The sequence below is a fragment of the Zalophus californianus genome, chromosome 15 (genome assembly GCF_009762305.2).
Source record: "Zalophus californianus isolate mZalCal1 chromosome 15, mZalCal1.pri.v2, whole genome shotgun sequence".
Classification (NCBI taxonomy): domain Eukaryota; kingdom Metazoa; phylum Chordata; class Mammalia; order Carnivora; family Otariidae; genus Zalophus; species Zalophus californianus.
In genome coordinates this window covers 83,593,783-83,607,606 of record NC_045609.1, presented here as the reverse complement: position 1 = coordinate 83,607,606, position 13,824 = coordinate 83,593,783, and the positions used below count along the sequence as shown (strand labels likewise).

The following is a 13,824-nucleotide window of genomic DNA, read 5'->3' as shown; positions in this document are numbered from 1 at the left end:
CACCCTTCCTGGGCTTGTTGATCCTGTTTCCCAATTCCCATTTTGCTCCTGCACACATGAACAGAGGGCTCCCAGCAGCCCAGACCGGGAGAGGGTACGGCAGGCCTCCTCCCGGCATCCCCCGGGGAAAAGCACCGCAGAGCGTACAGCCACGCTCAGACCTAGTGCTCGTGCTCGCTGTGCAGGTGGACGAGTCGTCTCTCAGGAGACTGGGCATCTGGTGAGCCAGGGGGCTCCGCATCACAGGCAGGACCCCCAGGGCCTGCCAGTACGCGTTCAGATCTCGGCGCACAGAGCCGGCCAGAGCCCCACCCCGTGGAGGCGGGGCGAGCTGGTCACAGCAGCTGGCCTGCCACTGACCGACGAACTCAAGCTTTAAATACTCTTCCAATAGCCAAGCGATTCCTTCTCATCCTGGAAGAATCTCTCTCACAAAAGAAAAATGGCTACAGTGCTAGGCGGTCTGGGTCATGCCGGAGTGACACAACGTCTGCTGACCTGCAGTGATTTGCCATTTCTCCAGGGCTGGGGTTGACACCTGGATGCCAGCAGGCCCATGTGGACAGGGAGCCTCCAACACTCCTGCCTCTCCCTGGACGGCCCCTTTCCTTACGGTGCTGACAGAGGGTGCGATGCTCACGGGTGTCGGATTCGCGTTTTCTAGTTACGCCATCCTGCCCCAGATGTGGAAAATGACATGCCTTCACAGTATCTGAGGACAGGGTTCTCAGCGAAGATCCGAGAGCACATCCCTCACTAGAGTCAGGCCTGTTGTAGCAAGGGGCCAAAGATGCCATTTTCATACCCAAATAAGTCAAAGGTGCTTAGGGCCAGAACAAAGGTAACAACAAGGGGAGCAAGGAGCTAGAAGGTGAGGGGCAAGACTGACTCTCTGGCAGCGAGACTGATCTTTAGTTTTAACAGGACAAGCAGCTCTGCTGAATCTCTACACATCTCAGCGTAATCCCCCAATAAGGTTACAGCTACCACCAGAACTCAAGAGGGATTCCCGAACTGTTCATACCTTCTTCCTCGGGAGGAGAGGGCAGCAGTGATGGAGAGTGTCAGGGCTCATGCCCGTTACCTGGTCACAGGCTCCCAGGGCTGGTGGCAGCCTTACGCAGCAGAGCTAAGTTCAACTCTCACAACTTACACTTGAGGGAACAGAACCGGTCCTAGAGGGAGAAGCCAAAGGACTCGGCCAAGTCATAGGCAAGGAGAGAAGAAAGAGAACCCAAGTCTTCAGACCCCAAGGCCCATGCTCTGCCCTACGGCACACATCTCCGGGCCTGGCAAGTCCGGATCTCCCCGACGGCATGGCACAGTGCTGTGTCACATCTCTCAAAGGGCACTGGTCTCATCTGACTCTGGCAACAAGACCACCAGGTGAGCAGAGGGAAGCTGTCGTGGTCCTCCTTCCACTGAGGACGCAGAGAGTCCCGGTGGCGAACCGCCGTGCCTGACCCCACAAAGCCACAGCAGCAGGGAGCTGGAGTCACCTGGCGTTTCCCATCACACCCGCCCACCGTGCCCACCTACAAGTCAGAGAGCACCTGCAAAATGGGGCCCAAGGGGGCCTCAAGGAGGCAAGCTTCCCCCAGCCCGAGTGAATACAGGATCCCACATCCAGGTCTGTAACTCTGAGCTAAAATAGCATGAATCAGGTCTCCAGGGCCTTATCTCAGCACCTGGTTTCGTGAATCTTCACCCAAGCAGCAGAAAACCCATGTCCACCACAGACAGTCCAGGCTTAGGGATAAGGCTTGACCTGAGCCCAAACCTAAGCACTGTGGGCAAGTTACCTGGCCACTCTGACCCTCAGTCTCCTCATAGATAGCACTGGGATAATGACGTATGATGTTCATCTCCCAGGAGTTTTTGAGAATGAGAGAGATGATGTCCTCGTATGTCCTAGTGAGCACTTAAGCCAGGCTAGGTGCTTCCTTTAAAGCTCACACTAGGCCTCATCACAGCAACCCCCTCATGGTTATGATGGTCATTTACATTGATTCGTTTGGGGAACATTACTCACTGATTCATTAATTACTGAATACTCACTAGAGGCCAGGCTCAGAGCTAATATGGGAATATTAACATAACATCGAGAACACAGTCCACAGACCTTGGGGGGCTATTAGCATGGGAGCAGAGATGGACATTAAACAAATAATCACACTAGATCAACACACATATGTACATACAACAGTTCTATGAAGGTTGCGATCATGGCCCTTTAGGAAAAACAGAGGAGTGAGAGTTGAACCGTGGGCCTAGGCTGGCCATGGCAATTCTCTGGGACAACAACTTACCCTCAGATTTGAAGAAGGAAGGACGTAATCCAGGCCGAAGGGAAGGAAGAGCGTTCCAGGCAGATGGACCAGCAGGTGCAAAGGCCCCGAGGCAGGGAGTGGGTAGGTAAGGATATGGACCAAAAGAGGACATGGGGCTGGAGGACAGAGAACCCGCTCCTTCCCCTTAAGAGACCAAGGGGGATGCAGTGTGAACAAAGGCCACAGAGGCAGCTTTTTAAAGTTTAAGTTTCAAAATGCTTTTGAAATAAGAAATACATTTTACTTTAGTAACCAGCACACATATAAATATCTGTGTACAACTGCTTTATGAAATAACACTTAACCTCACTACCGTCAGTAAATTCTGATGCTTTCTTATATTCTATTTCACTGGGGAAAAAAAGAAAAAAAAAGCATGTTGGGCATGACTGTTGTGGGTTGAATTGTGTCCTCCACAATAACACGTTCAAGTCCTAAGCCCCGGGACCTGCGAAGGTGACCCTATCTGGAAAGGGGGTCTCTGCAGGTGTCACCAGGTTAAGATGATGCCATACTGGACTGCAGCGGTTGGAGGGGAGTTGAGTCCAAGGACCGGTGTCCTTACAAGGGGAGGAAGATTTGGAGACATGGGAAAGAAGGCCCCATGAGGCCATAAGGAAGAGCGTGGAGGGGCACAGACAGAAGAAACCAGGAGCGCCAAGGCCTGGGGACAACCACCGGCCGAGGGAGGCACAGAACACGTTCTCCCTCTGAGTCTGCAGAAGGAACCACCTCGGCCCACACCTTGATTTGGATTCCTGGCCCCCTGAACTGTGAGACAACAAATACCTGTAGTTTTTAGCCACCCAGGGTGTGTTAACTGTGAGGGCAGATGATTGTAGGAAACAAATACAAACAGCCACTAAGCTGCCATCGTGACCCAAGGAAGGGGTGAGATGCAGAGCTCAAACACGCCGTCTGACCGAGGGAGGGTGGAATGAGAAGACCCAAGCCCAGGGCATGAGGAGCGCCCCCACCGAAAGGTCTGGGAGAGGACTATGAGCCTGACAAGGGCACAGAGAGGCCAAAGAGGGGGAGGGAAACCTCCGTGGGGTTCTGGGAACAAAGGAAAGAGGGAGACCGTGGGGGGAGTGGGCGGAGGTTGAGGGATGCGGGCCGACGCAGAGGCCGTTGCAGGGACTTGATGCGTGAAGTGAGACACGTTTCGTTTAATGGCAAGTCCCTGGGGGAGGTGACAGGAGGTGGCATCCCATCTGTGACCCCGGGAACAAAGTTTACCACACGCAGGGCTTGGATGTGTCATGGTGTCCTGCGCTGCCCCAGGTTTACTGCGGGGGACGGGGCACAGAGTCGCTCGGGCACACAGGACACTTAGCTTTGCCAGGAGCGACTTGCCGTGGGTCACCGTTTGCTAAATCTGTCTCCCTGGGACCCCTGCTAATTCTGGGTTTAGAGTGAACTTACTCTGAATAATTGGAGTGTCTTAAGCAATAAGCATAAACACAAGCTCTACTTTTTTCTAAACGACTTCTTGTCATAATCTGGGGTCCACACAGTCCCAGCTTCAGATCATCCCACGCTGCAAAGCGGGGCTTGTGGCAGCTTTGTTTCTTTCAGTTTCCCTAAAAGCAATGTCTTCAGTTTGACTTAATGCACGAAAACCCCAGAACCCTGCACTCGGAAAGATGGAGATCTCTGTTTATGTGGAATTTCGACCTGGTTGTGAAACCTGTCCTCTCAGAAGGTGTGAATTCTACACACACAAAAAATACACATAAATAGGTAAATAAAGATGAGAAAGAGCGTGGAGACCAACTGAGGAGAGGGTCCGCACGGAGGGTGGTCTCTGCACATAGGTTCAAATGCACTAACCTGGGGTTGGCGCTTAAACTTGATTCTCGGGCTGAAAATTTTAAGTGAGCCTTTTATGCTTGGATATGCCGGACGCCCAGTGCCTGAACCCCCTTTCTCTTCCAGGACTGAGTCTGGTCCTGAACACAGAAGCCTGTTTGCAGTCATGGGTCACACTGTCCCACACTAGGACACACATGTCCTGCATACTAACACGGTCAAGCTGGCTGCTAATGAAAAGCCAACTTTTTTATATCTGACTCATATTTCCTGAGTCCCCGTAACGTCAAAGGCTGGGGGTGGGGGTGGGGGGGTGGGGCGGGGAGAAGTGAAGGTCAGTTTTCAAATGCCAGTGACACCTCCGTCCTTTGCTGGGAGTCCTAGCACCAAGGATGTCTGAAGGCTGAGTCAGATATATTTTCTTATTATAGACTTTGATTCCTGGTGGTTATTTATTTTGTGGTTCATTGGACAATCTTATACTCAATTTGGGTTTGACATAATCAGTTCTCTGCACGGTATGGCCCATTATTTTACGTTACTCCCATGCACTTTGGGCAAAGTCTCTGGGATGAATATCCTAATTATCTCCCCAACCCAGGTCATCAGGAGGATGGGGAGCTTCACAAGAGGGAATGAACAGGCAGATCTTCTGACACTGGGATTTTCTATTGTCTGGGGCCACCGTGCTGTCAGCCAGGCAGACAGGTGCTGCTGCGGGCTTGGCAGAGAGGAAGAGAAGGGTAGGCAGGGGTGTGAAGGGTGTGGGGGAAGGGGGTTCCTCAGTGAAGCCCTCACACAGATGCATTTGGTTGGCTTCAGGAACCCTAGAGCAGTACACGGGCCCAAAGGGAGGCAGCCAGAGGCTCCGCAATGGGTGTGGCATGGCTCTGCTTTCAGAGCCTGCAGGCTTTTCATCAAGAAAAAGACAACCAAGTGAATTATCCTCCGCTGTGCTCTGCGTCAGCACCCAGCCCTTTGCTGAGACCCATGGGGTCAATTCCCAGATCACTGGGCCTCCCGCTCTGCCCACGCCAAGCCCTTAGGGTCTAGCCACTCACTCACGCTTCAACAATCCAGAGCATCTCTCTGCTCAAGGAGCAGGCCATGCCCTCTGGGACTTGATGTCCCCTTTGGGGATTGGTGGTCTGTTGACCGTGGCTCAGTTAGCCAACCTGGTAACCTCCCTGCTCCTTCCCCACCCAGCCTGGAAGCCCCTCCCACCAGAGGCCTTGGGGCTCCTTGCGTTCACTCGCGAACGTCCATCTGCAGGCTGCCAAGGCACCCGGTGAGCAGTGACACCTCAGGCGATCGCTGTTACTGTCGCACACCTACCTGCCTGAGACCGTGAACTTCTCACCTCTGCGTCCCGAGCACCAAGACCCTGAGCACAGAGCAGGCACTCAAGCCCTTTTCACTAGCACAATTTTAAGCAGATTAAAACCTTTCTAGGCACTGGGAAAACTTAAGCATTTTGGTAGGATGACCTCAAATATGTCTTATATAGATTTTGGTATTTAGAAATAAAACGGCACACTGATTACAAAGTGTTTGAGGTAGAGACAGAGGCATGACGAATACAAGCGCATCCTGTTGCATTGTATTGTTGAACCTGCCACGCATCCTAGCCACACGGCCTCCTGGGCCACAAGCGCTGGTCTCAGACACAGAGAACACTTCTCCCTGGTGGCCTGTCATGGCCACACACTGAGCCTAGGTCCCTGGGAGAGGGCCCCTCAGGCTGCACAGGAGCTGAGGCCGTCCTGCCAGAGTCTTGCAAGGACAACTTCTAAAACACTTAGGATGTTTTTTTTTTTTTCCCCCTTGGGGAATCCATGAGAAAATTTCAAAGGGAAAATCTGGAGTCTCTTATTGCCACGGTTATGAGGAAGAGAAGACTCAGAGCTCAATGCAGAAGACCTGCGGCTCCGGAAGGGGAGACACTAGCTGGCCGTGTTACATTTTCCTTGGCTTTGGAGCCTCTGAAAGCACATGGTTATGTGGGAAGCAAACGTTTTCTTTGGCGGTCAAGGCCCTATGTGGTTAATGCATGTATCGACGTGGCTTTCGCTTAGACTGTTAACATTCACATGACAAAAGAAGGTCCAGTGCAGAGCCACCCGGCCCTGGCCTGGAGAATGCTCAGAATCAATGGTTTTACTCTAAAAACCTCACAGAGATGACAGCTCTTTTAAGACAGATTTCTGGTTTAAATTCTCTTGCCCTGCAGGCATCTTGAAGAGTTGGCCGTGCTGTGCGCTTGGCAGAGAATGGGCTGTGCTGTCGGCTGGAGCTGGGTCTGGATTCCCCCGCAGTGACCCCTGCGCACACGTAGGTTATTGAATCCACCTGCTATGGCCCAGCTGTCCTTCCACGGGACTGGATAACAAGGTGTCCCAGGTGTCCGGGGCTGGCTGTGAGAAAGTTGTACGGTGCTCAGAGTGTGCCAGTTATTTCTGCTTCTACTATGGAAATTTCCACCATGAGTGCATTGAATCAAGAAGGACAGCAACCACCACCAGTCGCCACCCCTCACTTCATGTGAGCCCTGAGAAGATGTAAATTTGGCAAAGCGGAAGCTTCCCGATGGAGCCAGTCCCCAGAAGGTGCCACCTGGTGTCTGTCTCTTGAGCCGGGGCTGGCAGTCAGACCCCACGTGGGCTGTGCGAAGGCCAGCTCTGCCTTCCCAGCAGTCATCGGCGGGCACCCGCTTGGCCTGAGCCTTCTGGTGCATTCCCCTTTTCTGAACAATGGACAGCTGTCTGCATCCATGGCCAACCCACTGGAGCCACCCAACTGAGGAGGCGTGAAGGAATATGACCGGATGGAAGCTGACCTTGAGGTAGACAGGACAATGGAAGGATTTAAGGTTCTAAGAGCAGCACGGGTGAACATCTCGGGGTCTGAACTGCCTGGGTTAGAATTACCGGGTGTGTGGCACGGGCCATGTGACTTGTTTAGAACATGTTTCACCTTCCTCTTCTGGAAAGTCAGGGTGAGAAGGAAACCCAATGAACAGTTTCTGTTTTGGTTTTAATGACCATATATGAAAAATGCACTCAGAGTGCTTAGAAAGTCACTGGCATACGTGTTCGATAAATATTTGCCGACACAATTCTTACTCTGCAGGGATGACATGCTTTGATGTGGCAAGTGAGAGGCGCACTCACAAAACATGAGGGGCACTGAGCAGTGCTTTTGTCACCTTCTGAGACGCCCTCTGGAGTCGCTAACGTCAGGGAGGGGCAAAGCCTTGGAAACGTCAACGTAAAGCAGAGGAATTATGAAATGACACACAAGGACCGGTGACATGGCGATGTGGGAGCAATAAGAGAACTCTTCTCTAAAGTCTTTACAGGGGCGCCTGGGTGGCTCAGTCATTAAGCGTCTGCCTTCGGCTCAGGTCAGGATCTGAGGATCCTGGGATCGAGCCCTGCATCGGGCACCCCGCTCAGCGGGGAGTCTGCTTCTCTCTCTCCCACTCCCCCTGCTCGTGTTCCCTCTCTCACTGTGTCTCTCTCTGTCAAATAAATAAATAAAATCTTTAAAGTCTTTATAAAAGGGGCGCTCAGAGAAGAGAGAAGTCAGGGAAACCAAGGCAGAAAGAGAGGCCGCAAGACCCTCCGGAGCACCTAAAGTGTGGAAAGAAAGCATGCAAGGGTTCTTTTTTTTTCTTTGTCCTGGGCCAGGAGTCATGCAGGACTCAGAGCTGAAGGACCTGGGCAGGGACACGGGGCTTCCGAGAGGTTTGTTAGGATCATCCAAGGACTAGTCCAGCCCTTCGGATCTCCCACCTAGAGCACGACACGGGTGGCCTCTCATAAAGGAGGAAACCCCGGGCAGCTCTCACTCTAAAGGAGTTCTTCAACAATCCCAACTGTGCCAACAGCTTGCACGAGATGCTTCCTTTCTCGAAGGAGCACTGCACAAGTAGATGATAAAGAAAAGCACATGTGAAAAGACATCAGAATGGTGCAGAGCAGAAGCAATTATCCTCCTGAAACTCCCATTCTGTGTGGTGCTAATGGTGGTGAATTACACGGACTCGGAACTCACCAGAATGAACCCGGCAGTTTTAGATCTTGATTCATGGGTTAGAAAAGGCAACACCAGATTCGGGATTTGAAACCGACCTTTCATGACACCATGATTATCACATCTCAATTTGCATACCAAGTTGGCTTAGAGACTATGCAGAAATGATGCTAAGAATTGCAGGCTCCTGCCCATGATTTTGGGACTGGATGCAGACTTACTTGTTAAGGATTTTGGCTCTCTTCGCGCTTGAAAAATTCTCCAGTTGCAAGGACTCCTGAGTGAGGAAAGCGACAGCCAGGTGGAAGTAGTTGTTCCAAAGCTGAAAACCAAAAAAGGGGAGATGCTGAGGTGCTGAACAGCTTAACAGTGGGGCTCAAAATGCTCTGAGGCATTCCTCATTTGCCCCCCACACACTTCTGAAATGTTCAGAAATCCACACACACTCTATGCATGTGGCTAGCCAGCCAGCCACGGTGTGGCTCAGGGCTGGGGTGGGTGCCAAGGTCACAGTGCACGTGCTCAAATTCTACCTCTGCCACTTCCTCGGGCAACCGATCTAACCTCCTGGTGCCTCGGTTTCCTGAGAGGTAAAGGGGGAGTCTTATAGTGCCTGTCTCCTGGGGCTTGTCAGAGGATCACAGGAGTGAATATGGGCAGAGGCTTCTGGGGGGTGCCAAGCATGCGGAAAGGACACGAGAGTGTTGGCTCCTGTTACTAGTGCATCATGGAACCCCTTCTTTAATAGTATGTAATTTCTATAATTTACGACTTTTTCAGATACCAAAATGTACATAAACACTAGATAACTAAGGAAAAGAGTTGTAAAAACATCAAACATTTTATATTTCAAAGACTTACAGATGATATGCGCTTAACAGACAATTTACTATGCAATGACTTTGTTATAAATTTCTGCACCGTGGAAGCTGTCTACTTAAACACGGTAACCTAGATGCGCCGTTATAAAAATGTCATTACGGAGGTGCCTGGGTAGCTCAGTGGGTTGAGCGTCCAACTCTTGGTCAGGGCTCAGGTCGTGATCTCAGCATCCCGAGATCGAGCCCTGCGTTGGGCTCCATGCTCACGGGGAGGCTGCTTGAGATTCTCTCCCTCTCCTTCTCCCTCTGCCCCTCCCCCACTAAAGTAAGTAAATTAATTAATTAATTAAATAAAAACATCATATGCATAGATTCCTAAAGTCATGGAACTAATACCTCTGGTTATGTCAATGTTTATGACCAGCTCAAGAACATCAAATGCAGGAAGAATTCTTGGATCGCCAATGGGAATGATTTGGACATACTCCTGGCCTTTACACATAACTCCTACACCCACCGTGCTTGTGTACCGGAGGACAGTCTGGGGGGCTTCCACCTGTTCCCGGAGGGAAAGAGCCTGGACAGAGTTCCCATCACACATCCAAGCTCAAAAGGCCTTCCACAGTCTTTAGAAGAAATCTGGGGGTGTTGGTTTTCTCGTTTATAGGAATACTATTTATTATATCAAATGAGATAGCTGCAAAAGGCTATGTAAAAATAAGGTGTTAACAGTAGCGACTTTATTTTTAGTCACCTGTGAAGGAAGTGGGAATTTTAGAGCAGAGTTGTAAGAGTGTGTGCTCTTCCATTTACCTAACACTTTTCATGAACTGGGCACTTTCTTTAGTAACACAGCAGCTCATTTGATCGCTGCAGGATTACCCAGGTAAGCGCTGTGCCCCTGAATCTCAGATGCGGTGCAAAGACTCGCCCAAAGCCATGGGTTATGTGTGAAGCAGCTGGACGATCTCGAGTCGGGTGTCCTGGGATTGACCCCATGTTGGGCTTCCTGCTCAGCGGAGAGTCTGCTTCTCTCTCTCTCTCTCTCTCTCCCTCCCTCTGCCCTTCCCCTGCTCATGCTCACTCTCTCATGCACGCTCTCTCTTAAATACATAAAATGTTAAAAAAAAGAGTCTTTAAAAAATAACATAAAAATATAAGCCAAAAAATAGTACTCAATGCAAGATTTGAGGTATGCCAAGTCACCCCACCTGTCTAGCGCTGAGCCATGACAGCTGTACTGGGATGTCTGAACTTGAACGGGGTCTGAGAACTAGATGGTAGTACTTCTGTTAAGCTTGGTTTGGGTACTTTACTGCAGTTATGCAGGAGAAAGTTCCTGTTTGTAGGAAATACACACTACGACACTGGGAGGTGGGGGGAAGGGTTAGGTAAAGAGTCCTTTGTGCTGTATTGCCAGGACTGGGAGGCAGCCTGGGCTAGAGCACAAGGACATAGAAGGGGAAGTGGCAGGCAGCCCTCAGGGTTGATGAGTTCAGGGAGAAGGAGGCATCTGTAGACAGAATTGTGCGGTGAAGAACAGGATGTAAGAACATAACGTGACTGGTCAGAGCAGCCCTGGAGCTCACACCGAAGGCTGTCTCCACCATATGGCACCCAAGCCAGCCACCGAGGGTAGGAGGGTGGGGGCGCTTCAGGGTGGAACAGCAATCCGTACGCACTTCACACTTGGCAAGGGCCAAGGTGCTATGTTGTCCCAAAGAGCACACGGCTGTGGAGGTATGTGGGCATGAGGGAAGCAGCCTTGGGACCTTCCTCATGAAACAGTGAACAAGAGCAGCAATACGGGACATGCTGGGAAAAAGGAGCCCCACACTCACAGCAGCTACTCTTCACATCCATGACAATCTACCCAGTGAGTACTGGGTGAGGCTCAGATGGATAAAATGGAAAACTCTAATGAAGGACACAAAAAGAAGACCTAAATATTCCTGTATGGGATGGGAAAAAAAGAAATACTGCAAAGTATTCCCCCCAATTCTGTAACATTTCCCCCTACATTTATTTATAAACTCAATGGATTCCCAATTAAAATAAATGCAGCATTTTAAAAAAGTAAGGTTAACAAGCTGATCTTGCATTTCATATGGAAAAGGAAATACAAAGGGGCGCCTGGGTGGCTCAGTGGGTTAAGCATCTGCCTGCGGCTCAGGTCATGATCTCAGGGTCCTGGGATGGAGCCCCAGGTCAGGCTTCTTGCTCAGTGGGGAGCCTGCTTCTCCCTCTCCCTCTTCCTGCCACTCCCCCTGCTTGTGCTCTCTCTATGTCAAATAAACAAATAAAATCTTAAAAAATTAAAAAAAAAAAAAAAAAAAAAGGAAAGGAAATACAAAAGAAGAGCCAAGATAATTTTGCAATGGCACCCTATAAGGAAGTTCTGGCTCTACTAGCAAGGTATAAAACCAGAAGGTCATAACACAGGAAGTAGAACAGATACACAGACTGATACATTTGCAATTATGTTTTCTATGGTGGCATTTTAAATCATGGGGAAAGACGAATCTATTCATGAAATGATATGGGAAAAAGTTAAGTTTAAACTCTTAGCCCTAACACTAAATAGGAAAATTCCAGCTAGATTAATCATCAGGAAGTTAAAAAAAAAAAAAAGGCAGAATTATAAAGGTATTAGCACATACTCACTACGTTAAAAAAAAAAATAGTTACATTTATAACACTGAGGCAAAGAAGGATTTGCCAAGCAAAACATAAAACCCAAGAGGCATAGAAGAAATGACAGATTTGACTGCAGAAAAATTAAAAATTTCTGTGTGATAAGCCTAAACCCATGAACAGGCTATATTACAAATTTCAACTTAGAGAAAAGTATGACAAATAGCCCAATAGAAAAATGCGTACAGGAAATGATCAGACGGTTCACAGTAGAAATCACACAGCCAGTAAGTATTCTCAGCCTAAGCAGCAATCAGAGAAATTCCAACAAAAATAAGAGACAACGATTTTAAAGAAATTGGTCCTGGAGATGGTTTTAGACAGTGGCTGCTCTCAAAGAAGGTTGGTGGGATTGCAAATTGCTACCGGAGGATAATTTGTCAACACCCATTCATGTGCACTTTCTTACTACTCGGCCTGGCAGTTACGCTTCCAGGAGCCCGTCTACAGCAATGCAGCACCGAGATGCACTGCTTGTAACATGGACAAACTGCAACAGCCCGGAGGTCCTCCTCAGTGCAGGAGGGCCTGCACAAATGTTGGTACATGTCTCTTGCTAAATGTGACGGAACAGGAAAAAATATACAGGATATAATCCAGTTTGGGTTAAAAGCCAAAGGAAAGCATGCACAGGTCTGGATAAATTTGCTTAAGCAGGCATCAGGCAGCACCCACAATTAGTTCAGTCACTCCGCAGAGGGGACAAGGGTGAGGAGGGGTCTTTCGTATTTCACCTGCTGTGTTGATTTACAGGGCATGAATATTTTACAACGAGAATATACCTGTGTTTTAGGATTGTGGGAAAACAAGCATTAAGCAGAGAACATGATAAAATCTTAAAAACTGTAAAAAATAGTAACACTTTAAGATCTACAGTTCCTGATATATTAATATACACTTATATTCCATAGTGCAGATAAAACAGACATTTACCATTTAAAAATTAAAAAAGAAATATGGCATAGGTTCTGTCTCAGTGAACAGTCCTGCCCAGGAAGCTTTGGTAAACTAAGTAATAAAAAAAATCATTATTAGCAGAAATACACCCAGAGTGCAATTAAACTGAAAGCCACAAACACCAGATGTGTGGTAAATCATGCCAGGCAGCGTCAATTGTTATCACACACACCCTCTGCCTCTCTCTGCAAGCACTGAAGAAACAGGGCGCAAACTGATAGATCAGCTGACCCAACCCAGAGCCATGTGGGGTAGGGTCTGTGCCTGGTAAAGGCCACTGCAGGCGGCACCAGCAGGGAACCAAGTTCTCAAAGCCAGCAGAGCTCAGGGGTGCAAATCCCCCTGGCTGCCTCTGCGGATCCCTCCCTCCCAACATTGGACGGTCTGGGTCTGAGACAGTCTCTTCCGCTAGAGCAGATATGGGTGGCCTCCCAGCTAAGTCCCTATTTGTCACTCTGATTCCACATGTTTGCTCTGAAACCGCTCCACCTCTCTCCTTGCTAAATTGAGCAAATACTCCAAAGGCATGATTTTCAATCCTTGGGTTCCAGTAGTACATCTTGTGAATTCCATTTCCATACCTTGCATGGGAAACCAATTAAGTTCGAGAATTAGAAATCTAAGATATTGGCTCCGACCGGCGATTTGTTTTAGCATGATTTCCCAACAAAGGGCATGTCTTCTCTTACCTGTAGCTCAAAGTTGGCTTGATCCAGAAATTTTTTGTTCAGCATGTCTGCGTACTGATTAATCGCTCGCAGGAAGACTCTGAAAGATCAAGAGAAAATTACATAATTACACACTTAGGCTCTGGCACCTTTGTAGGTTTGGCATTTCAATTAGATACAACCCGAGTCTGTCTGGAAAGTGAACTCTCGAAGTCCTGTGAAAAGCTATGAGGTTGTGCCAATAAAAAGCCCAGAGAATTATATGCAGATGTGCTCCAAATTAACCAAGGAAATTAGCACATGCAGAATAAAAGAAACTGACCAAAATACCGGCATCTGAAAGTAACATATGAGAAGTATCACTAAAAAAAAACTAATTTTTTTCTTTTTTTTGTATCATGTTATGTTAGTCACCATACAGTCCATCATTAGTTTTTGATGTGGTGGTCCACGATTCATTGTTTGCGTATAACACCCAGTGCTCCATGCAGTACGTGCCCTCCTTAA

The 13,824-nt window shown here is 48.9% G+C and overlaps 1 protein-coding gene across 4 annotated transcripts in view; it reads right to left on the bottom strand.

Annotated features, from left to right (window-relative positions):
* DOCK1 (dedicator of cytokinesis 1) overlaps nt 1-13,824 on the bottom strand; it is a 495,128-nt gene that overhangs the window by 84,861 nt on the left and 396,443 nt on the right. For all 4 annotated transcript variants that reach the window (XM_027591584.2, XM_027591585.1, XM_035724125.1 and 1 more), the window contains 2 exons: nt 13,339-13,417; nt 8,399-8,499 (listed from right to left, as the gene is read on the bottom strand). In XM_027591584.2, the coding sequence (XP_027447385.1) occupies nt 8,399-8,499; nt 13,339-13,417 (180 nt within the window). The remainder of the gene's footprint in view (nt 1-8,398; nt 8,500-13,338; nt 13,418-13,824) is intronic.